Source organism: Monodelphis domestica, chromosome 3 (genome assembly GCF_027887165.1).
Source record: "Monodelphis domestica isolate mMonDom1 chromosome 3, mMonDom1.pri, whole genome shotgun sequence".
Taxonomy (NCBI): Eukaryota; Metazoa; Chordata; class Mammalia; order Didelphimorphia; family Didelphidae; genus Monodelphis; species Monodelphis domestica.
Window position 1 is genome coordinate 21234261 of NC_077229.1, and position 26371 is coordinate 21260631.

Below are 26371 nucleotides of genomic sequence, written 5' to 3' on the forward strand. Positions count from 1 at the left end.
CTGAGGAGAGACCAGAAAAAGCTTCATGGAAGAGGCATCTTTTGGGCTGAGCTATAAAGGATAAGGAAAAGCCAGGCAAAGATGGGAAACACACATGAGGACAGCTGGGTGGCTAAGAGGGTTGAGAGTCAGGCCTAGAGATGGGAGGTCCTGGGTTCAAATCTGGCCTCAGACACTTCCTAGCTATGTGACCCTGGGCAAGTCACTTGATCCCCATTGTCTAGCCCTTACCACTCTTCTGCCTTGGAACCAATACACAGTATTGATTCTAAGATGGAAGGTGAGAGTTTAAATTAAAAGATGGGAAACACAGAAGGAACAGCCTGAAGAAAAGCATAATATGTATTTTGAGGAGGCCAAATACTCTGGTTTAGTTGCAGTATAGTTATCTGAGAGTGGATTGGTATGAGGTAATACTGAAAGCAAAGGCATCTGGACTTTGTTCAATAGGCATTGGAAAAGTCTTGGATACTCCTGAGCAGAGGAAAAATGAGAAGAGAAACCTGGACCAGAGAAGGTCTTCTCTTCCAAAAAAGACAACAAAGGTCTCTATACGCACCTCTATGGTTCGGTAGTAGGGATCCAGCAGGAGCTTAGACAGCGCCACAATCTGGGGTGTCCGGTCCCAGCCATCAGAGCAGTGGACCAACACAGGCCGCTGATCACGGTCCACAGCATGAACAACCAGCAGAGCTGACTTCAGCAATACTGAGAGATGCTGCAGCCACTTGGTACTTTCGAGAGCAGAAAGCCAACTAGAGAGACAGAGACAGAAACACCTCAGTGACGAGTTATGCTTAAGAATGTAAGCCAAACGAAAGAGCAATGATGAATGCTTTCTTTCCATTGAAATGCTGAACACTCCAACAAGAAATAGCAGCATCACCCATGAGTGTGCCCTAGTTCAGAGATTCTGCCTCTATCCCCCCAGGCTGACTAAGAGAAGCTCTGCAACTGTCATCACAAGAAATAATGTGTCTAAGAGCACCACAAAAATGGGCCTGAAAGAGTCCTCCATGAGACTCAGCAAGCAAGAGATTCATGGCAAGGGTAAACCTGGGGCCGAAAGCCTTGGAGCCCACCCAGCTTGTGTCCTAACTTACTGAGCACCGTCTGAAGGCCCAGGGCCCAGCTCTGATCTTTTGGGGAGCTCTCCCATCCTAGGCCAGCCAGTCTACTAACACATTATGCCAACTCTAACTTCCTCTCTCCACACTGCCTCACTCTCCTTGTTGGCCATCAGCACCAACATCAACTGGAGGCTGTGATGGCTGTCCAAAAGTAGGGCTCTGACTCCCTACTTGGCCCAGGGGGCAGGACTGCCACAAGCAGCTCAGTACCTGGGAGTGTGCTTAGCAGGCAAGCAGAAAAGCTCCTCCACTTCCCCAGAGGTTGGACCTGGTTCCTTCCCTGTGGCCCTCACTTCTTGGATCACCTTGTCCTTGTATAGTACAAGGGCTTTGAGAACTCCAAAAACCTATCCTCACGTGAGTCGCTAACTACACAAGCATCAAGAATGGCAGGCCCAGACAGGAGGAGACTAGAGTGCTAGCCTGGTCCTGGCACTTTTTGCAAGACTATGGTCAAGGCTCAGCCGTCATTTTGGCACTAAAGATCTCATAAGGCTGCTTTGGGACACAAAGATTGTAAGGAAAGAATGGGTAGCTGTTAGGAGCAGGCCAGGCAGCATCAGAGCAGTGGTTTGAGTTCAGTCTAAGGAAGCACCTTCTAAATGGAGATGTCTGCCACTGAGCAATGGGCTGAGGTTAAAGGAACATGCAACACTGACGTCTACATGGGTGATGATCTTGGGTACTTCTCATCTGTGGAACATGGAGGTTCCTTTTACCAGGTGTTATAGGGTTGTGTCTCTAATTAGGCAGTGATGACCAAGGGGCATTTAAATGTGAGCTGGCATGAATTATCTACCACAGATTGTGGACTATCCTTGGAGATAGATATAGATATAGATATATAGATATATACATATATATAGATAGATACATATATATATAGAGAGACAGAGAGACAGAGAGAGAGATGCCAAGGAAGGAAGGAAGAAAGGACTTGGGTGCCCAACTAGGATAAAGTCCCCAAGAGAGGCCTCTTTCCAACCATCCTCACAAGTGGTCATCCAGCCTGTGCTTGGAGACCCCCTCCAAGGAGAGCCCCTAACCTCTATCATGCTACTGTGTAATTGCATTCCACGTGAGGCCATTCTTTCTGACAGCAAGTTGGAATGGTCACTTTCTAGCCTGAACTTTAGGGGAAATAGAATTGGATTGTGAGCAAGATTCCATCAAGGTTCTCTGGCAAACAGGCTTCCCCTTATTCAGTGCTGTTCAGTCACTAAGAAATACAGCTGGTTCCAAGAAAGCATTCAACCTCCACGGAAAACTCTTGGCCAGTAAGGGGAGGCAGAAGGGTACAGCTGGAAATCACCACTACAGGTCCAGCAGAACTCACTGCTCCATGGGACGCTTTGAGCTAATACTCACTGGCCATCACTTCCTACTAGAAAGGAATGCTGGGACAGAGATCCCATGAAAAGTAGGGGAATGCAAATGTTCCAACAACACTAGTGCATGAGACCTTGCAGAAGGAGTTGGAGGGCTGAGTCCCAGCAGTGACAACTGACTGGCTAAGAGACCCTATATGAGTCACTTCACTTTCTTTGCGTCAATTTCCCTTCTGTATTACAGAACATCTATCCTAGCCCTATCTAGAATTGTCACTTCATCATGGTGCATCTCCAATGAAACCTCCATGGGCCAAAATATCACTCGCAGAAAGAAGATTGAGGAAGCTGCAGGAAAGTCATGAAAATTAGTTTTCCATTATTTTCTCCACCTTTTAAACACTACCAAAGGACCCTGAACAAATAAGATGAGACAGAAGTCCCTGACAAAAGGGCCTCAGGGGAAGAGGTATGGAGAAACAGGCCAAGAAAAGCCAAGGCTTACTTTCCCGGGTCAGGCATCTGTGTACACAACAATCGCAGGGACTGGAAGCTCTTCCGAATTGAATGAATGTTTGCCATGCCCATAAACACCACTTCACAGTTGGGATAATACTCTGGAGAAAACAATAATAAGAGAGTACAAATGCTGAATTGGAAGGCTGCACAGCCAAGGGGAAACCCGACCCCTGCATCTGTAGAGAAGAGAACACAATGAAGTCTGGAGGTCTAGCAATAAGCACAAGGCCTTCATTAGGCGGCAGCACCCACAAAATGGGAAAACAGTATGGGAGAGATTAGGTTTAGATCAACATCTCACACCCTATACAAAGATAAATTCAAAATGGGTAAATGACTTAAATCTAAAGAGGGAAATTATAAGTAAATTAGGTGAACATAGAATAGTTATCTGTCAGATCTATGGAAAAGGAAAGAATATAGGACCGAAAGAAAGAACATTACAAACTGTAAAATGAATAATTCTGATTACATTAAATTTAAAAGTTTTTGTACAAAGCCAATGCAACCAAAATTAGAAGGAAAACAACAAATTAGGAAAATATCTTTATAACAAAAACCTTTAACAAAGGTCTAATTTCTCAAACTTTAAGGAGCTAAGTCAATTATACCAAAAACAAAACAAAACAAAACAAAAAAACAAAAAAACCAAGCCATTCCCCAATTGACAAATGGTCAAGGGACATGAATAGGCAGTTTTCAGATGAATCAAAACTATCAATAAGCACATGAAAAAGTGTTCTAAATCTCTCATAATTAGAGAAATGCAAATCAAAACAACCCTTGAGGTACCACCTCCCATCTAGCAGATTGGCCAATATATGACAGTAAAGGAAAATAATAAATGTTGTTGTGGTTGTGGCAATATTGGGATACTAATGCATTGCTGGTGGAATTGTGAATTGATCCAACCATTCTGGAAGGCAATTTGGAACTATGTCCAAAGGGCATTAAAGAATTGATCTAGCAATATCATACTAGGTCTATACCCTAAAGAGATAATAATGAAAATTTTGTACAAAAATATTCATAGCCACACTCTTTGTGGTGGTAAAAAAAAAAAATTTGGAATATGAGGGAGTGTCCCTCAATTGGGAATGGCATGAACAAATTGTGGTATATGATGGAGATGGAATACTACTATAAAAAATAGACTCGAACTCTGGACTTCAATCCCCACAAGCTCTTGCTCCACTTCCCCAAAGTGCTTTGTAATCTCACGGAATTTTGAGGTGGGCGAGATCAAGAAGGGATTTAAGCTGATTGCAAAGGCTTTTGGCTCTCTTGGACTTCTGTTTTGGGGCAGACGTGGCTCTTTCCATAATGTAGGTGAGGTCTTGTCTAGGCCTCCCTGGCCTAGGCACGTTTTCCTTATCCTGTATTTTCTTTTAATCCTTAACTTTTAATAAAACTCTAAAAATTATAATACTCCTTGCAGAGAGAAACTAATTTCTACCTGCCTCAGTCTCCCCTAAATTTTAATCTTTACACTACTGTGCTTTAAGGAATGACGAATTGGAGGATTTTTATATGAAATGGAAAAACCTCTAAGAACTGAGACAGAGTGAAATGAGCAGAACCAGGAGAACATTATACACAGAAAGTGAAACATTGTGGAACAAAACAATGTAATGGACTTTGCTAATACAAGATAATCCCAAGGGACTTATGAGAAAGAATGCTATCCACATTGGGAGAAAGAACTATAGGAGTAGAAACAGAAAAAAACAATAACTTATCCTTTGTTTATATGGACATATAATTTGGGGTTTGGGTTTTAAAAGATTGCTCTATTGCAAAAATGAATAACATGGAAATCAAGATAAGTGATAACATTTGTATAACCCCGTGGAAGTGCTTATTGGACCAGGATGGGGAGGGAAAGAAAATAAAATATGTAAATATGCAAAAATATTTTTAAAATAAAAAAATATTTTAAAAATATTTTTTCATGGGTAGGATGAGCTTACATAATAAAAATGACAATCCTACCAAAATTAATTTACTTATTCAGTGCCATATCTATCAAACTACCTAGAAACTTTTTTACTGAATTAGAAAAAACTATAAGAAAGTTCATTTGGAAGAACAAAAGATCAAGAATATGAAGGGAATACTGAAAAAAAAATGTGAAGGGGGAGGAGGAGAGCCTAGCAGTACCAGATCTTAAACTATACATAAAGCAGTGCTCATCAAAACAATATGGTACTGGTTAAAAGACAGAAGTGAGGATCAGTGGAATAGACTTGAAGTAAATGACCTCATCAAGACAGTGTATGATAAACCCAAAGATCTCCGCTTTTGGGACAAAAATCCACTATTTGACAAAAAGGGCTGGGAAAATTGGAAAAGAATATGGGAGAGGTTAAGTATAGATCAACATCTCACACTCTACACCAAGATGAATTCAGAATGGGTGAATGACTTGAATATAAAGAAGGAAACTAAGTAAATTAGGTAAACAAAGAATAGTATACCTGTCAGATTTTTGGGAAAGGAAAGATTTTAAGACCAAGAAAGAATTAGAAAAAATTAATGTAAAATAAATAATTTTGACTACATTAAATTAAAAAGGTTTTGTACAAACAAAACTAATGCAACCAAAAATAGAAGGGAAGCAACAAATTGGGAAAAAATCTTTCTAACTAAAACCTCTGACAATGGTCTAATTACTCAACTATATAAGGAGCTAAATCAATTGTATAAAAAAAATCAAGCCATTCCCCAATTAATAAATGGGCAAGGGACATGAATAGGCAATTTTCAGATAAAGAAATCAAAACTATCAATAAGCACATGAAAAAGTGTTTAAATCTCTTATAGAGAAATGCAAATCAAAACAACTCTGAGGTACTACTTTGCCCTGAGCACCAAAGCAGCTTCCATCCCTCCATGCTGATGTCCATACTGAGTCCTGGGCCTCCACAGTTGGAAAAATGCTATGAAAGATGGAGTGGCATTCCCACTTTCCAATCCTTGCTTAGCTTACATAGGAAAGAAGTGAGCCCCTAAGGGGCAACCTCTCTCCTGACCCTGATGAGGGGCTGTTCTATGCAGGTCTTCTTTGAGGGAGAGGTCATGGCTTCTGGTTCTGTTGTGCACCCCAGGAAACTCAAGGAGGAAGGAGGCTTGAGGAGCAGCACCAATAAATGTGAAGTACATAGACTAGAAGTCCAAGAGGCTCCCAGAAGGCCTTATTAATTTACAACAAGCCTCCCAGCACGAGTAATCCTAATAACAGAAAGATTCCTTTCTTTACCACTAGGAAGTCTGGCACACAAGAAGGACAAGGAGTGGGAGGATACTAATGGATTTAATTTGCCACACATCTCTCTTTGAAAAAATTCCTAAACTGTCATGTTAGGAATCAAAAGACAAGAATGGGATCTATAAGATGGAACCAATAGGACAATAATAGAGCTAGGTCTCAGATTTTGTCTTTGGCTAACAAAGATGTCTGGGACTGGATTCACCAAGATGAAGGGCTTGAGGGTTCCACCACTTACCTGGGCATTCACAGCCACCCCCTTTGGCTCGGTTTGCCACAGCTGCTGCATAGGAGCGTGCATCCAAAATTAAAAGCTTTTGAGGCTGGATAGCTAAGCTCTCTGCTCCAGAAGCATTTGACAGAGAAGAATCTAAGGAGAACAAAGATAAATGTCTATGATCAATTCTTGCCAGGTACTGTCTATCACCAAAGTCATAGGAACACAGAGCCTAACTAAATGGACCCTCACAAATGAGACACTTCAATTCCTAAGATTCTTTTCTCTCTTCCTTGCGTTCCACTACAGCCTGCTTCTACAGTCCTGAACAATGAGAAGCACCCCCAAGCAAAGGTTATTCAAGTGTCAAATGAAAACCTCAGTGTCAGCTTCTGAGAGAGCCTGAGACTGGGAAGGAAAAGCTATCTGCTCCCTACTATCTTTCATATATAGTTATATGGAAAAGATAGCTAGTAAGAAGGAGAACCACTTAATTGGTCCCTTTACTTATTTGGAATTTTGTGTCTTTTTTTCATTATACTTCCAGAAAGATTGGGGATGTAGACTCTAAATGAACATCCTAATGCAGATACCAACAACATGTAAATAGGTTTTGATCAAGGACACATGTACTACCCAGTGGAATTGCGCATCAGCTACAGGAAGGGTGAGGGGAGCAGAGGGAGGGAAAGAATATTATTCTTTTAACCAAGGAATAATGTTCTAAATTGACTAAATAAATAACTTACAATGAAAAAAAATACTTCCAGAAAGATTTTCAACAAGACTTAAATAAAAAAGGGTCTTCTGCTCAGTCATTTAACAAAACCCCCAAAACTTCTGGTTCCCACAACATCCATTGCATGGTTTTTTGACTAAGATTCAATGCCTAATTTGGTCAAGCAAATGGTTGGTTATTTCCGTTCATGCTCTCATACTCAACTCAAAGCCCCTTAACAAATCATCATTAACTTACCAAATTCCACATCTGAAAGGTCACCTCCATTGGAGAACTCCCGAGAGCAATTTCCATTGAGTATTTTCCCACCACTTGACCTGGAGTCAGAGGCACAAGCTTTGGCCACAGACTGCACAAGATGCTCATCATCTGCATTCCGCCAGCCCCACCAGCTGACCTCAGGCTGCCCACAACGAGCAATGACAGCCCCATTACTTTGGTGCCTAATTAAAGAACAAGCAAATAAGAGATCTCACTATTTGGTGAATGTAAAATCCCATAGGAGGCATTTCCTGTAAACATAGGCCAACGTCAATCTTAAGTCTTTTTGGACTCAGGTGGGATAATAAGCCTGGAAAAAAGTCAAATCAGTGAGTGGTGGAGCTGCAGCCAGGTTGCTCCTCATTTTGCAGAGAAGGAAACCAAAGGCTAAAAGAGATGGAGAATGAGTCTAGTAAGGGTATTGCACTGTGCTATGTAAGATTTGAAGGGAAAGGTCATTGTTATCTTATTCAACATTACATAACTAATTAATGACCGAACAGCATATGATAGGCTCAGGATCAAGAGAATGGAGATCAAGGGCCTAGTCTGCCATTTAATGTATTACTGTGAGGGCAATGGTGAAGGAGAAGGAATAAGTTTCGCTGAACTCCTTTCAATAGGTGCAAATAACTAGAAAATGCACAAGGCTAAATCCCAATCAGGAAATGCAATGGGGAAAAAAACATAAGATGAGTTGTTGGGTTTTTTTTAGTCCAGGTTATCTGGCATAGGGAGACACTGGGACCAGAGTTCAGGAAAAAAGCTATTCATCAGAGCAAGAAGAGGTCCCAGATCCAGCAGAGAAGAGCCTCAACTCATATAGGGTAGAGGAATAGGTGCCAACTGGAAGCCCTGCCATTGACTGACTACTCAGTTCTGGGTTCCTAACTCAAGGACAACTTTGCGGGGAACCTGCATCCAGGGATGGTAGTTCAGAGTAAGTAGTGTTTGCAGGTTACAAGTTGTGTACTAATCAAGGAGTGAGTTCAGAAAAAAAGCAATAATGAAACAGCTCAGAACTCAGAACTGGAACACAGTCTCAGTTTCGGCTGCAGGAATCTTAGAACAAAGTGAAATCTAACAATTCTGTCACTGGGAACCAGTAGAACCGTCCAGATAACTGATAGTGGGGGCAGAGCCATGGCAGCTAAGTAGCAGTGAAAGCTGAAACTGCTCTGAGAAACATTCCAAACCAATCTTTAAAAAGCATCTCCAAACGCCAGCTAGCCGATAATAAGTAGAGGACAGTAGCCGCAACATACTGAAAACCCAAGTGGGGCAATCTCACAGGCATACTGCTCAAACCTAAGCCCAGGTCAGCAATTTGAAGAGCTCAGAGCCAGGAACCAGAGATCAGACTTTGTTCTGGATCACACCATTCTGGGAACAATGAAAATTTTTCAGATTCCTAGAATAAGCTGCCTCTGAGGGTCTAATATAACACTACATTCAAACCTCCCCAAGATCCAACCCATATATTCTCTTAAAGTATGAAGTCTTGAATTAGATTGGAAGAATGAGAAAGCAAAAACAAAAAAGAAGCCCCCAAAGCTATTGCCAACAAAAATGCTCAAGACACAAACCCAGAAGAAGACAACAAACTCATACACAAGCAAAGCTTGAAACAAATACACAACTGGAGCACAAGTTCTACTAGAATTGCAAGAAAAAAAATGAAGCTTTTAAAAATGTTTTAAGTTTTGTTTTTTTTTTGGTAAATTAAAAGTTCTTTGGGGATAAAAGGGGGAGAAGAAATGAGAGCTATGGAAAGAACTGGAAAGGGAATTAACAGCTTGGCACAAGACGTACAAAACCTTTCCCAAATGACAAACTCTGAAAATCAAAATGCTGATGATTCCAAGAGACAATAAAAAAAATTAAAGCAAAGTAAAAACACTCGGGGAAAAAAGAAGAAAACGTAAAGGTACTTTAAAGCAAAACAACTACCTGGAAAACATATTAAGGAGAAAAAAAATTAAGGACCATTGAAAAATCTGAAATTAAATTAAAAAATTAAAGGAACTTGAGATATCATATTTCAAGAAATCTTAAAAGACAACTACTCAGATCTCTAAGAACCAGAATTCAAAGTGAAAATTGAAATATCTGCCAATCACCTCCTGAAAGAAGTTCCAAAATAAAAACTCCAGAACATTAGTCAAGATTCAGACTCTCAGGTTAAAAAAAAATACTGTTAGCAGCCAAAAACAAAGAAATATCAAGGAGACACAATCAGAATAATAGATGAGGAGTGGCTAGGTGGCACAGTAGAAAGAGCTCTAGGCTAGAGTCAAGATAACTCATCTGAGTTCAAATCTGGCTTTATCCACTTTCTAGCTGTATGGCCCTGTTTACCTCAGTTTCCCATCTATAAAATAAAATTATTAAGGAAATAGCAAAACTCTCCGGTATCTTTGCCAAGAAAATTCCAAAATGGGATCACAAAGAGTTGTTTCAATAACAAACTAGAGAGAAGGATGAAATTTGGAATATGATATTCCAGGAGGCAAAAGATAAAAATTTACAGCCGAGAACAACTTACCCAACAAAACTGAGCATTATATTACAGGGAGAAAAAAATAGACTTTCAATGAAATAGAGGACTTCCAAGCATTCCTAAAGAAAAGACCAGAATTGAATAGAAATTCTGAAGGGTGAACATAAGAGAAGAAAAACATAAAAATGTAAACATGAACAAACTTAAGAGACTAAACAAAGATAAACTACTTACATCCTAATATAGGGCCCAATCATCATCATCTGGAGTTATCTGGAGTTACAGATAGTCTAATTAGAAGGCCAAAGAATGAAATGGGAGGGAAAGAGGAATGAGGTGGGGGGAGAGAAATATTATGTAACTTATGTAACCGATATATGCAAGTAGAAATCTATATGAATGAGGAAGGGAAGGAAGCAGATGATGCAAACTTCATTCTCATCTGAACTGATCAAAGGAGGGAAGAATATACACATATACACACACCCAAAGTTTGGTAGAGAAATACATTTTACCCAACAGGAAAACTGGAGGGAAAAGGAAAAGGGAAGAAAATAATGAAGAGGAGAGGGAAAAAAAAGGTTAATCCAAAGCAAAACTAATTAAGGGTATACAAAAATATTTATAGCAGAATGGATATCTGAAGGGGTGCCCATCAACTGTTGAATGGCCGAATAAATTTTGTTATATAAATGTGATGGAATATTGCTGCTATGCTATAAAGAATAATGAAGGGAATGGCTATAGAGAAATCTGAGGACTTATAAAACAGAGTGAAGTAAGCAGAAGCAAGAGAACAATTTACACAATAACAACCCTGTAAAGATAAACAGTACTGGGGGTAGCTAAGGTGGCTCAGTGGACAGAGCCAGTCTAAGGACAGGAAGTCCTGGATTCAAATACTTCCTAGCTGTACAACCCTGGACAAATCACTTAACCTCCATTGCCTAGTGAAATACTAGTTATATATTATTGATGTAGTCTTCAAAGGGGGGGGAAGTTTATCTTCCAGATACATGCATTATGTACATATGTGTACATATATCATATACATAGTGTGTAAAAATGTGCAATACATAGTGTAAAATTTTGCACAGATTTGTACATATGTGCAAAAAGTGTATAATGGGGTAAATTTTATACAAAACTAGTGAACATAATTGTGAATATGTAAAGAACAGATTTCTGTATATATTTGTGAATAGTTAGAATGTTGCAAGAGTTAATTTTTTTAGAATAATAGATTCAGTTTTCAGTTTTATGAGGATAAAGCTTAGCATAGGTAAAAAGTTTTCTTTGAATTGTTCAAATAGAATTTTTTAAAATGCAGTTTGCATCAGAATTTTTGCATAGACTGTTTTTTTGTAAAAGCATAAGCTACACCGTAACTGTATTTTTTTAAAGTTTGCAAGATTGTTATAAGGTTTTGTTTTAGATAGAGTTGTTTTATGTACTAGCATTAGAATGCAAATTTGTTCTTTGTAACTGTTTTTGGAAAAGTTTGCATTTTAGATTTTATTGCTGTATTTTTGCAAAGGTTTCCATTTTGCATTTCTATATTTGTAATGTTTGCATCTTGCATGTTTGCAAGAGATTTTAAGTATGTTTTGTTTGCTTTGTTCCATTTATAATATTCTTTTCTCTTACTAACATCCCTAGAGTAGCATAGCTTAGACAGGAATAGAGCAAGAATAGGATAAGCTAAATCTAAGATCAGGAATTTGGTTTGTTATTTTTGGATAGAATAAAATAAGTATAGCATAAATTGGGAAATTGAATATTTAGGTTGAGCAGATGTCAGGAATACTTTTGGCAAAGCATTCCTGACATTGCTCAAAAGGGGGGAATTGTAGTAAGGAAATTAGGAAATATATTGATTAGGTATGGATAAGGTAAGAACTTTGGAAAAAAGGGTGTCTGAGGATGTAGGCAAGGCAGAATGCTGTGCATGCGATCAGAACTTAGAAGGTGAGAAGCAGATAAAATTCTGACAGTTGGTGATTCAGCTGTGAGAGTTATTGACTCTCACTCACTAGCTTCAGTTAGAGAGAACTCTCTCTCTGGTTTCTGATGAAGAAAGACATCCCAGACCTTGCTCTTTGCTATATATAGAGAGATCACTCTAAAGCAACTGAAGAGGTGTTCCTTCCCTCTTTACCATGAGAATTCATCTTGGAGAAAGAAGTTGTGACAGATCTGCTTTGATGGAGAACAGTTTTGAGAAAAGAAAGATCAAGGACCTGTTTTCCTGGACTCTTCTGGGTCATCCCAGAGTTACCCTCTGCTTAGACAGCTTCTGCCATGTTAGGCTGACAGACTTTATGTTTACTTGGAGACATCTTTAATAATATTAAGTTAATTTTAATAAGGATTATGGGGAGATTGTAGTCAAATAGCATTTTGAGGTTTTTTAGTGTTAGTAGGCAGGTACAAAGAAGAGTTTGCCATAAGGCAAACATAGAAAGTGGGTGAAAAGTTAGTTCCCCTTTAGTGTTAAGGCTTTCCTTGTTACTAATCCTTATAGTCATATCATTAAATATAAATAAATAGATTTTATATAAATATTTAGTCTCCAAGAAACTTATATACTTGCCTGGTGAACGGAAGTCACTCTCAGCTTTCCTTCTGAGGGGATAGCTGAAAGATACTTTTGTGAACATCAACAAAGTATTTCTCCACAGCATCCTCTCTTCAACAACATCAATAAATATCCACAATATTTCAGAAGATTGCAGGTTTGACTCATAGCTGGCTCGCCAAATGAAATATTGGAGTAATTTATTATTGATGTTGTTGAGGAGGAAGCTGTGGTAAAATACTTTGTTGATATTCACAAAAGTATCTTTTAGCTATCCCCTCAGAAGGCAAGCCAAGAGTGACTTCCTTTCATCAGGTAACTTACTTGGAGATTATCTATTTATAAAAAAAATCAATTTATTTATATTTAACATATATTAGTATAAGGATTAGTAACAAGGAAGCCTTAACACTAAAAGGAAACTATCTCTGCCCATTTTCTACATTCATTTCATGGCAAACTCTTCTTTGTCTTCCTTCCAACTATTCTGAAACTGCCTAGCAATTACTAAAAAACCCCAAAATGCTGTCTGACTATAATCTATCTATAATCCTTATTAAAATTTCTTATTATTAAAGATGTCTCCAAGTGAACATAGAGTTATTCAGCCAAATATGGCAGAAGCTGCTGACAAATGGGTAACCCTGATATGGCCCAGAGTCCAGGCAAACAGGCCTTCAAGCTATCTTTTTTCAAAACTGTTCTCTACCAAAACAGATATGACAACTTCTTTCTCCAAGATGAATTCACATGGTAAAGAGGGTAGGAAACCCTCTCCAAATGGTTTAGAGTTCTCTCTCCCCTATATCCAGCAAAGAGCAAGATCTGGGATGTCTGTCTTCACCAGAAGTCAGAGAGAGAGTCTGTCTAACTGAAGACAGTGAGCAAGTGTCAGTAACTCTCCCAGTTCAGTCACCAACTGTCAGAATTTTATCTGCTTCTTACCTTCCAAGTTCTGATCTCACGCACAGCACTCTGTCTTGCCTATAACCTCAGAGACCCTTTTCTCAAAGTTCTTATCAATATTTAACCAATATATTTCCTAATTCCTTACTACACTAGCCTGTTCCACTCTTCTGCCTTAGGCCAACACATACCATTGATTAGGAAGGCAAGGGTTTAAAAAATTTTTTTAAATAAATGACTCTTAAAAGACTTAGGAACTCTGATCAGAGTAATGACCAACCATAATTCCAAAGGATTCACAATGAAAAATTGTTTCTCTTCTGATAGAGAGGCAAAGGATACAAAAATGCAGTCTGAAATGAACTACACACACATTTTGTCAATATAGAAATTTGCTCTGTTCATGTGTTTGACATGGGTTGCTTTTTTCTTTGTTTCTCTACTGGGAGTGGGGGTTAGAAGGAACACAGGTGAGTTTTTGTTAAGTGAAAAAAATCACTAAAGTAATTGTAAGCTTAAAATTAATATATAACTCCAAATATTATATTTTATAAGATTTATTAATAATAACTAAAATAAAAAAGCTAGAGTAAAAAGCTAACTCAGCCGAGGTCATGAGAGAAGAGAGAGAAAAAGGCAGAGTTACCGAACTCATATACATAGGTAACAAACGCAAATGTGAACAAAGGGAAAAGGATTCTAGGAGATGAAGTCCAAGGGTTCAAGATTTTCTAATTACACACAATAAACCCAAGAGTAACAATAAAAGTATATGGCTGTGAATGAGCCATTTCCTCTTTGTGAACTAGAAAATGAGAAGAATATTTGAGAGAGAGCAAGAGAAAGAAAGAGAAAAGAATCATAAGATGTTGATATGGAAGAAATCTTAAAGACCATCTAGTTTAATCCTATTTTATAGATAAGAAGTTGGGGTTCAGATATAGACAGGGTCTATCCAAGGATGCAGAGTGAGGAAAATCTGGAAACTAAATTGAACTTTCCTGACTCTATAGAGTTATTTCCAGTGTACTTACATATATGTATATGTACACAACAGAATAAACTGTTAGATTATACCAGGGCAATATTTTACAATTTCCAAAATTATTAAGAGAACTTTCTTAAGTATTGGTTAACTTTTAATAGTCATACCTGAAATATACTTTAAAAATTCCAATTTTAATTTGACAAAATAAAATTGTGGTAAAAAAAATCCACAAATATGTAGGGAACTGAGCCAAATTTATAATACGAGCCATTCTCTAATAGATAAATGGTCAAAGGATATGAACAGGCAGTTCTAAGAAGAAATCAAAGTTATTTATAGTCATAGGGAAAAAATGCTTTAGATTTATTGATTGGGGAAATGCAAATTAGAACAACTTTGAGGTATCATCTTGAATATAACTGATAAGGTAAATGACAAATGCTGGAGGGAATGTAGAAAAATAGAGACACTAATACAGTGCTGCAGAAATTATGAGTTGGTCTAACCCTCCAGAATTCATTACTAGAAAGGCAGAGGGATTTGGGGCAGAGTTGTTCCCCTCCCACTTTCCATTCACCTAAGGACATTCTTCACATCATCTGCTTCTCTGCTTAGCAGACCAATGGGAGTACTTCCTCCCTCCCCTGTCCAGGGGGGGGGGGGGGGTTGGAGGTGGGAGAGAGCATGGCACCTAGTCTCTAAAAGTTTCACCATCACTGGTCTAACCATTCTGAAATACAATTGAGAACTATGACCCCAAAGGGCTCTAAAACTGTGTAGACTCTGATCCAGCAATACCACTACTATGTCTGTATCCCAAAGAGATAAAAGCAAAAGAAAATGACCTATCTGTATAAAAAAATATTTATAGCAATTGTACTGCCAAAAAAAAGAAAGAAAGAAAATTGAGAGTATGCCCATTCATGGAGAAATGGCTGAACAAGTTGTGGCATATGATTATGATGGAATACTACTAGGCTATAAGAAATGAGAAGTGGGATGGTTTCCAAAAAACCTGAGAAAACTTATATGAACTGATACAAAGTGAAGTGAATAGAACTGGGAGAACACTGTAAATGTTAACAGCAACACCATATAGATGATCAATTGTTAAAAGACTTAGCTACGTTAATCAAACCCATGACAATTTAAAAAGATTTTTGATGAAAACTGTTATCTCCCTCCAGAGAGAAAACTCTGAATGAAATCTGAAGCATAATCTTTTTTCACTGCATTTTTTGTGCTTTTTTTGGAAGGGAGGGCAATATGGCTAACATGGAAATATACATGACTTTATATTTCTTGCCTTCTTAATGGGTAAGAGAGAGAAGTTAGAACTCAAAAATAAAAAATAAAAAACACAGGATAAAAAAATCCTTGCCTACACCCCCTAAAGTGCTTCCCTCTCTCCCTTGCCCTGCAGACTCTGAAGATCTTTAAGTAATATGTGGCTGATAACAGCTTCTGAAGGTTAATAGTCCTGATGATACACTCCATGGTCAGTCTGGGATAGTCACTTTTAACGTCAAAAGCCTTTAATCTTTAGGGAGCAACTTTACAAACTGGGCTTAAACTCTCCCACATGCAAAATACATTTCTTGCATTAGAGACAAACAGAATAGGCTAGTCTCTTCTCTCTGGAAGATCGGGGGAAGATGTTTTTTGTAGGAGTTATAAAAACTTTTAATAGGTAAATGGATAAATAAGACAGAGCTATATTACCATATCCCACTACACATCTTTTCCTTATGGGTCTAAATGAGCATAACATCATAAAAGGGACTTTAGAGATAAGGTGACTATTCTCCTTTTAAAACCAAACATTAACTTCCTGGATATTTTTGCAAAGAACTATAAATAGTAATAGTGGTTGGTAGTTTTTTAAACTCCTCTCTTATTAAGAAAAAGAACTTCCTATCTGGGCCCAAAGTCAGGGGGGGCCTGGGCCACTCAACTGCCCAAGGAGACTGCCCAAACTGTCTTTTTTTTTCTGTGCCATCAGGGTGAGCAAGCCTGGCACCACCTCTCCAACAGCAGGTGGCACTGCACCACTACAGCTAGGGTCGTGGGTCAGGCACAGCAAAATTTCCTCTGGCTTTGGCAGTGCTAAACTGTTCCCAGGTAACCCTCAGAAAGTTCCCTTTTGCCTTTGTTGGAACTGGAAAAAGAAATAAAAGTTCCTTTTCCATTTTAGCAAACAGAAGCTGGCCAAGCACCAAGTAGTGGGGCAGGACTTTCACTGTCCTCGGAAGTCCTGTCCATTCTGCACCATTTCACTATCCATGGCCTTTCCTAAGTGCTAACTATGTAGCAGCACTCATCTCCCAGGATTTGTCACATCCAAGACTCCCATGCCCCCCGCCCCCCCCAAGGCCCACAAGTCATCTTCCTTTGGTTATTGATGGGACAGTTCTTCTGTTACAATATGCCTGATAGAGATGATTCAGGACCTGGACGAAATTCACCTCTGCTCCACACCCTGACTAGTAGAACAGTCAGAATTTGAGGTACCCCATCCAGGGCTGATACTGCCCATCTTCCATATCATCCAGACTTATTATACCCTTACAGACCCCCAAACCAGACCTCTGACTCCTCCTTTTCCATCTCATGTGCTCTATTCCCACCAGGTCTTCACCCAGCTACAAAGAAAGAGCTGTTCTACCTCCCTAGCTGGAGGACCACTAGGAGTGCCCCGGTACCTGGCACACACCTGCCTACACAGGAGTCCAGTAAATACATATTGAGAGGGAGAGGTCTGAGACAGGACGTCACAAGATTTGGCTGAACATGTTAGTCCTTTTCCTCCTCTGGCCCTGGTTTCTTCCTCTAGAAAATGCACGGAGAAAATGGGGCACAGCCCCAGCATGTCTGTGAGCTCCACTGGAGGCAGCAGTGGGATGTGGGAGCTCACAGAGCCCATAAACTTGGACTTTCTAGAAGTCTGATGTCCAGGAGGAAGAAAGGAAGTTTTTATGTCCTGTGTTTGGGTCAGACTAAATCTCTAGATAAAAAATGAGAAGTTGCTTCCAAAGGAGGCTGACCAAGAAGGTCGGGACCCTCAAAATTTCATCATGAGGACAGGCTGAAGGAGTCTGGAGTAAAGAAAGGGCTCCTGGGAAAGAAATCAGTGCCACATAAAACTTATGTGGGAAACACTTCCTGGGGAATTTGATCACTGGAGGTCTTCAAGTGGTCACTTGGTGAGTAAGCTGTTGAAGTTTGCTGAAAAGGAAACTTTTCCTTCCCCTGTAGGGTCCTCCCTGGCTCCTCTGGAGGGCCTTGGGTGACTCAGTGGGGAAAAAAGGCTGATGAATCAGATGGCTATGCAGGTTCCCAAAGTCTGCCCTTCCTGGTTGCTAACAGGGACAAGATGATCTCATGGCCACAGCTTTGACCTGGCCTCCAGGAGGGATATTTGGGGGGAGGAGGGAGGGAGGGAGGAGTAGCTCCCTCATGGGTTGGAAGGGCCCAGTCCCAGGTGCTATACAAAGGCAGACAAAGCCAATCCAGTGGGGAGATACAATGCCCAGAGGGTGAAATAAAACAATGGGAGACAAGTCCTTAAGAGTCTGGCTCCATAATATCACCCCAATGTCAGAGCCACTCCTTCCCCAGCATAACTGTCCCTTTCCTCCAATGTGCCTTCAAGGTAGGGAAGCTGTTGCCTTCACCTGACAGAAGAGGTCTCTGGAAAGAGGCTAGGTGACTCAACACATCAGACATCTAAACAGGAAGAAACTATAGAGGCCTCGCAGATAAGTGACTCTCAGTGGCAGTACTAAGAAGCAAGGCTAAACCTAGAACCCAGAGCCACAGTATGAAGTTCTCCACTGTTCTGCCCTTTAAATGGATTTTGGTTTCTAATGAAGAGAAACTGGAAAAACTCCAGAGAAAAGAGAAATCTGATGGTACTGTGTTCTCACTAAGCTGCATATGAAGGAAGGGGGCACGGAACAGGCCTGACTCCAGTTGCCAATACAGTGCACCTGGCTGCCATAGCAAGTGCGCTTCCTTTCAAAGTTTGCTCACCCCATCATCACTGAATAATCATCAATGCCCGACAATGTGGCTCTGGCCCTGTACCCTGGCCTTAGGAAGAGCCTTCTCCACACCTAGATCCCTCTTCCCTCTCCCAGAAGTAGCACCTAGCCCTCTGCTCTGCCCCATCCCACCCCAACCCAAATTCGGCTAACATAGAGCTAGAAGGAACTTTAGATGAGACTGTGGAGTCAAACACCTTCATATAAGAGATGAGGGGAACCATCTCAGGTTGGAGAATTTGCCCAAAGTCAAATAGTGACTGATCAAAATTTTCCCTTCTGGTCTGCAGCTCATACTCATAGCAGTAGCAGTAGCAAACTCTCTTCCCTCTAGGGAGCCTCTCTCATGCAGCCCAGCGCTCTCTCCTTGGGCCTAAGACCCCTTGAGTCCCTTCTCTGCACATGCATTTTCTGCATTTTCCAACTCTAATAAAAAACCTTCCTACTGTGGGATGCCTCATAAGGTACACTTGGCCTAGACCTCAGATGCCTGTTCTAAAACCTGGATCACACATGTACCACCTACCTCCCAGGGTGGTTGTGTGTTATTTACACAAACACACATAAAATAAGAACTGCTTTCCTGAGGATTACTGCCCAATAACTGGTATTGTCATGCCATGTAACCATCTTCTCTATTTCCATTTTGCCTGTAAGCTCTCTGCAGACAGTGTCATTTTCTTCCTATACTCTACAAGGGACCCTTGCTTCAGGTAACAGATCAGAGGTGTATAATTCTCATAAAACCCAAATTTAAAAAATTTTGAGAGAAATTTCAGAAAAAAAACTTGCTAACTCCTCAAATTAAGAAAGTGAACTATTTGAAGAAAGTGCCATGAAGAAGCCTGCAGAAACCACACACTGCATCAAAGATCTAGAATGAACTTTGGATATAACTAATTGAAATAAAGGGGGCTGAACACATTTATTCTGAATGTAAACTCTTAACCCAAAGGGGATTGCCCCCAATTGGCTTTTTGTCAATGCGCTTACCAATAATTGGTTTTGCCCTCTCTCTTCTATTTCCCCCTTATCTCTGATTATTTTAATTTCTCCTTAGTGTAATGTTATATACACCTCTAGTAAAAAGATCTTTAGAGTTATAAACAGGATATGTGAAATGATTCATTGGGAAGACTAGGCATGTAAATCCAGGAGATTTCAACATGCTCATCTCCCAACAGAATCATAAGGGGGATTGTACAGAGATAATTAGACTCTCTTAGTTTATTTTTAGTGTGTAATCAATCAGCATATTTTAATTTAATCAAATCAAGAACCTAAAGTACTCCTATTTAGTACCTAGCTAACCATTAAGTAAGAGAACTCACTTAATAGTTTCACAACCCCAAAGGCCACAAAGCACTGCCGCCTCTTTGGGAAGTGCTAGGCAAATCGGGAGGCTGTGATTGGTTCCCGTGAAGTGAGAAAGAGAAAGGAAGTGACACAGAAGTAGGATTATAAAGGGCAAGACCAAAGGACAAGATTCACTCTTTCCTTCCCTGGTTTTTGGAGAGACTGCTTCATTGGAAACCATTCCTGCCTTGATTTTTGGAGAGACTCTTCCCTTGGATTCTGCATTGATGAGTAGAGCTGAAGACACACAAATTTCCTTGAAGTCATTCTGCATTGGTGGAATTCTGGCTGAAGATACCACCAGGACTTCTGGCTGAGGACTACTGGGAAATCCACCTGGAGATTGGGACTTGGGAAGTCCCCCAGGTGCTGAACTGGACTTCATTTTGCCAGAGAAGCACTTAGGGCTGGTAGGCTAGACCAGGCTTTATCTCTTTCCTATATTTTCCACTTTTCGCTATCTCTACCTTGTTGTAAATAAAACTGCTAACAGTAATTTTGACTTAAGGGCTAATATTTTATAAACAGTGACCACAATCTCACTTTTAGAACTCTCAGATTGAGTCAAACCCAATTTTAATTCTTACAGAAGGCTTCTAGCAACAGGACTCTTTTGATTTATTTTGTAACTCCAACCCACAGCAACTATGCAAGTATTCTTCTCATGTTGCTGGATGCTATGGTTCTCAAAAGCATCACATCTCCAGCCTCACTCAGTCTTTCTCCCCCTCCTCAGCCCCCACCCAGTCAGAAGAAAGTCAACAGTACCTTCAGGTAACACAGACTATGAAGACTCTGTAAAGAAAGACAAAAAGTACCTTTTCTCCCACTTACCTGTAGACCACAGCAGGAATGCGTTTCCAAGACCTAAAGCTTGCTACACTTTCTAGCTCCTTGTCGGTAATCCAGGCTGGCACGATGAGTTCCTGTGGGTAACTGCCACACAGTCTATAAATGAAGATAGAAAATGAAACTTTACAGGTGCTGACAAAGGGCAGTGGCTGAGCCCTCAGAATGGCACTAGACAAAATAGAGGTATATATTGTCTTGTGAGTGCCAAGCATTATGATAAGCATGCTCTAATTATCATTGGATCCTCACAACAACTCTAGGAAGCAAGTAATACTATTATTCCCATTTTTCAATTGGGAAAACTTGGGCAAAGTTGTGAAGTGATTTGCCCGAAGTCACATAGCTCATGAAACCATATCTAAATTCAGATCTTCCAGACTCCAGGCCCAATATTCTATCCTTTGAACCACTCAGCTGCATTACCACCAAGAGTGCCCATTTTTAAGGGGCTTTACAGATGACCAAGCACTTTCCTCACACTAACCCTATAAGACAGGTAATGGAATTATTATTCCCATATTATAAAGAAACTGAGGCTGAGATAGGAGAAGTAGGGAGTTATGTGATCATTTGTCTTGGGGTGGCCAAGCCTAGATTCAAAGCTTGGTCTTCTGACTTCCCAGGGTACTGAATCCTCCCCAGCAGACTCAGATGAGCATGAGTGGCAACACTGGTCTCTCTTCCTCAGCATCCCTCCTTCCCACTGCCTAAGCATTAGATTGCTTTATTATTTATCTATTGCATCTCAGGAGCCCTTTTAGGCTATGTGTGGTGATGAGATGTGGAGGCAGTCCCAGGTAAGAAAACAATTCCTAACAAGAAGAACTGTCCAAAAGTAGAATGGGAAACCTTGAGTGGGGAGAGACAGGACAAATTCTGGTTCACTAAAAGTCATTAAGTAGAAGTGGGATGGTTACTTGTCAAAGGTACTGCTCAACTACAGAGGCCTTCAAACCTGAGAAGCTAGAAATATATTACAAAGCTGGGTCAAAAAAGAATGACTTCCTGAAGTTAAAAAGCAATTAGCCAGCAGAGATCAATATTTTGGGCTTTAGTCAGAGGAACTGACTGAACAGAAGAAGAACTCACGGTCCAAGATATCCAAGTCACAATTCCAAATACTTTACAGAAGCCTGCAAGAATCAGCCAATATGCTTTTTGTTGATATAAAGAAAACAAGGAGATCTGACAATAGGTCTTAAGTTGAAGCCTGGGGTCTATAGATTGACTAAAATATGTGCCCATTTATAATATTACCTTATCCTGGATAACAAGAAGACTAAAGCAATAAATACAGAAATTATTTCCTACTAGACCGGGGAGCTCTCCATACAGTAGTAAGAAAACACAATGTGCCTGGGAAAAGCTCTTCCCTAATTAATTATTGGCTCTCAAATTAGACCAGATGATGCCACTGGTGGCAGAACAAGAGCATCCTGAATGCACAGGAGGTTCTCAAGTGGTGGAATGTTCTCAGCAGACTGCATAGATGATCTTTTGCTTCCTTTCAACAAAAGAGAAAGACAAAAGCAAGGCCCTGGGTGGGGGTCTGACTTTGAGGTCTTCTGTATTTCTGTAGTTAGTCACTATTTTCTGTGTCTTGTTCTCAGTCTCTAGGACAATAGATCTCAAGGGAGGATGCCAAAGTATGTGGCCAGCACTGGATTTGTTCTCTAAAGACCTGAATTTGATCTGAGTTTTGGCATTTCCAAGCTGTGATAACCTTGGACAAGTCATATAACTTTTAGAAAACTCAATTTTCACATCTACAGAATGAAAAGAAAGAATACTATTCAATATTTAATTCACAAGGCAATAAGAAAAGCATGTTACCCTCACACCTAGCAGATTGGCAAAGGAAAGTAATGAATGCTGGAGGGGATGCGGCAAAGTGGGGACATTAATGCATTGCTGGTGGAGTTGTGAACTGATCCAGCCATTCTGGAGGGTAATTTGGAACTATGCCCAAAGGGCTTTTGATAAAAGACTGTCTGCCCTTTGATCCAGCCATAGCACTGCTGGGTTTGTACCCCAAAGAGATAATGGACACAAAGACTTGTACAAGAATATTCATAGCTGTGCTCTTTGTGGTGGCCAAAAATTGGAAAATGAGGGGATGCCCTTTGATTGGGAAATGACTGAACAAATTGTGGTATATGTTGGTGATGGAATACTATTAAGCTCAAAGGAATGTTGAACTGGAGGGATTCCATGTGAACTGGAACAACCTCCAGGAATTGCAGAGTGAAAGGAGAAGAACCAGGAGAACATTGTACACAGAGACAGATACACTGTGGTACAATCAGATGTAATGGACTTCTCCATTAGTGGCAATGCAGTGACCCTGAACAACTTGGAGGGAACTACGAGAAAAAACACTATCCACATTCAGAGGAAAAACTGTGGGAGTAGAAACACAGAAGGAAAACAACTGCTTGATCACATGTTTGATGGGGACATGATTGGGGATATAGACCCTAAAGGAACATCCTAGTGCAAACATCAACAGCATGGAAATAGGTTCTGATCAAGGACACATACCCAGTGGAATTGCATGTCGGCTATGGGAAGGGAGGGGGAGAGGAGGAAGGGATAGAACATGATTTTTGTAACCAAGAAATAATATTTGAAATTGACCCTCCCAAAAAAAGATAACAAAAAAAACTGTCTCCCCCCCCCAAAAAAAAGCATGTTGCTATTATAGAAAGCTGAATTAAACACCTTAAAATTCACATTCAGAGAAACTGGTAGATAATATTTTGGGGAAACTAATGGCCATTTATAATCCTATTTACAAATAAAACATACCCTCAACAATCATCACCACTACTACCAACTAACCAAATACAAAGGCAAAGACAGAATGGAGATGGACCAGTTCAGTGAGGATTTCTCAGGGCATCTGTGCTAAGAACAAAGTTGAATATGTGCCAGTTTGACTCACAGTCTCTTCTCTAAATTCCACTTCTACCATTTTAAAAAAGCCTCCATGGAGATCATTTGAGCACAATCAGTGACAGAAGCACAGGGTCAGGGAAGGAGTAGGGCCCAGGAAAGAAGGCCATCAGAAGCTCAGGTGATAGTTGTTTTGATCCCACGCAAGTCACATCACTTCTGGGCAGTCAGAGCCCTTTACAGTGACTGGGCAGGCTATGTGATACATGTTCTTTAGCCCCACTACTTCTAAGGTCCCTTTCAGCGCTAGAAGCAGAAGAACCTATTAACTAATTGCCTAGAAAGAGAACTAAGGCTAAAAAAAACCCTTTTGTTTTTATTTTAGGTGCTTTCAAAAAAAAACACTGCCAAATTAAATACAAAACAGCATCTATAAATACTGGGTTTTTTTTGTTATCAGGATAAATTTCTACAAGTTATCATTTATAGCTGCCTCTTAACTGCTACAAAAAAAAATTTTTCCCTAAACAGTCATAAATGCATTTAGGTAGAAATAAGCCTATCTGCAAATGGATTTGTTTAATTCTAAAAATGGCTTCAGGTTCAAATCTTCAAAAGCAACCCAATTAAAGATATCTTAAATGGGAAAACAGTGAATTCCAACAAACCAAAGGTAACTTAAGATTCTGTCTAGCCTTGCTAAATCCACAGTAAATTTTTAAAGCACCAAGGTTTCTACCAGTTGGCTTTTGAATGTATCACTTTCCTAGGTCAAAGCATTTTAAAAATCACCGTCCTCATTTTTTAAGCTTTCAAACAACTTTAAAAACAAAACTTGGCTGAAATGAAAGTCAACTAGATGGTTTGATCCTTTCTCCTTCCATTTCCCCCAACATCAAAGATGGAGAAGCCATACAAAGGCCAATCTTACCAATTCTCATGAAAAGGTTATAGCTAATGACTTCATCTTTGCTTTTTTATCTTTCCAGTTAAGTATGAATTGCTCAAATAGCTCCCTTCAAACACTGAGGTTGACTCCAGACGCTGTAGAGGAAACAGGAAGTTTGAATTGTCTCTGCCTGGATATAATAGGAAAATAAGACTATGAGAAAAGGCTACATTAACCCGAACTTCCTTGGAGAGCTGTGAATGAATCACAGGGTTTGCAAGTAGACAAGGACATCATTCAGAGCACATTTTGGCCAACAGAACCAAGCCAAAAAAGTCCCTTTCAGCTTGTACTTGAAGACCTCCCTTTTCACTTGAACCTCTGATAATATTCAGTTTCCTCCACAACATAGCTCCAGCTACACCTTCAACAACACTGTGACTTTCCTGATTTTCCCAGCTGCCAGTCCACTCTTTCAAAAATTACCATATATTCACTGTGAAAATGTGTTATATCCCCTTCTTCTTCTGAAACTGTGAATGAAGAGATGCCTCCATTTTTCTGTTTATACCCCAATACTTAGCACGCAGCACACACAGATAATCATTAGATTATCCTCTCAGTGGGAGGAAGGAGTAGCCACCACCAGTGAAATCCCAGATCTTTTGAATAGATTTTATAATAGACCAGAGACCTTGGTATAATCAATGTGTAAGAGGTACCTTATGTGCCCATATTATGGGATGTGTGACATAATTATATTTCTGATTAAAGATGCTTAGAGCTGGAGATTTGTTTTGAACTTAACAACATAATGTTACTCAATCAGATTAATTACTAGATGGTGAGTTGTTGGACAGGAATGTCTGACTCAATCAAAACAGTGGGGGGGGTTTTAAACCCTCTCCTTCCATCTTGGAGTTGACACTGTGTATCGGCTCCAAGGCAGAAGAGTGGTAAGGGCTAGGCAATGGGGATCAAGTGACTTGCCCAGGGTCACACAGCTGGGAAGTGTCTGAAGCCAGATTTGAACCTAGGACCTCCCATCTCTAGGCCTGGCTTATAACAGTGTTCTTTTTTTTTTATTTTTTTTTAAATTTTATAGTATTTTATTTGATCATTTCCATGCATTTTTCATTAAAGACAAAGATCATTTTCTTTTCCTCCCTCCCACCCCCCGTGGCTGACGCGTGATTCCACTGGTATCATATGTGTTCTTGACTTGAACCCATTGCCATGTTGTTAGTATTTGCATCAGAGTGTTCACTCCGAGTCTTTCCTCTGTCATGTCCCCTCAGCCATTGTAGTCAGGCAGTTGCTTTTCCTTGGTGTTTCTATTCCCTCAGTTTGTCCTCTGCTTTTGGATAGTGTTTTTTTCTCCTTGATCCCTGCAGATTGTGCAGGGACATTACACCACCACTAATGGAGAAGTCCATTATATTCGATTATACCACAGTGTGTTTGTCTCTGTGTACAACGTTCTCCTGGTTCTGCTCCTCTCGCTCTGCATCACTTCCTGGAGGTCGTTCCAGTTCACATAGAAATCCTCCACTTTATTATTCCTTTGAGCACAATAGTATTCCATCACCAACATATACCACAATTTGTTCAGCCATTCCCCAATTGTAGGGCATCCCCTCATTTTCCAATTTTTGGCCACCACAAAGAGCGCAGCTATGAATATTCTTGTACAAGTCTTTTTGTCCATTATCTCTTTGGGGTACAAACCCAGCAGTGCTATGGCTGGATCAAAGGCTAGACATTCTTTTATCGCCCTTTGGGCATAGTTCCAAATTGCCCTCCAGAATGGCTGGATCAGTTCACAACTCCACCAGCAATGAATTAATGTCCCCACTTTGCCACATCCCCTCCAGCATTCATTACTTTCCATAACTGTCATGT

General features: G+C 40.0%; 1 protein-coding gene across 12 annotated transcripts in view; it reads right to left on the bottom strand.

Annotated features, from left to right (window-relative positions):
- The window catches only part of LOC100030849 (myotubularin-related protein 3), a 220522-nt gene that overhangs the window by 18167 nt on the left and 175984 nt on the right, over positions 1 to 26371 (bottom strand). For all 12 annotated transcript variants that reach the window (XR_008917276.1, XM_056821515.1, XM_056821516.1 and 9 more), the window contains 5 exons: positions 20668 to 20781; positions 7439 to 7644; positions 6484 to 6615; positions 2964 to 3075; positions 560 to 755 (listed from right to left, as the gene is read on the bottom strand). Coding sequence is in view for 11 of the 12 variants with exons in the window: in XM_056821515.1 (XP_056677493.1) it covers positions 560 to 755; positions 2964 to 3075; positions 6484 to 6615; positions 7439 to 7644; positions 20668 to 20781 (760 nt within the window). In the remaining variant the exon portion in view is untranslated. The remainder of the gene's footprint in view (positions 1 to 559; positions 756 to 2963; positions 3076 to 6483; positions 6616 to 7438; positions 7645 to 20667; positions 20782 to 26371) is intronic.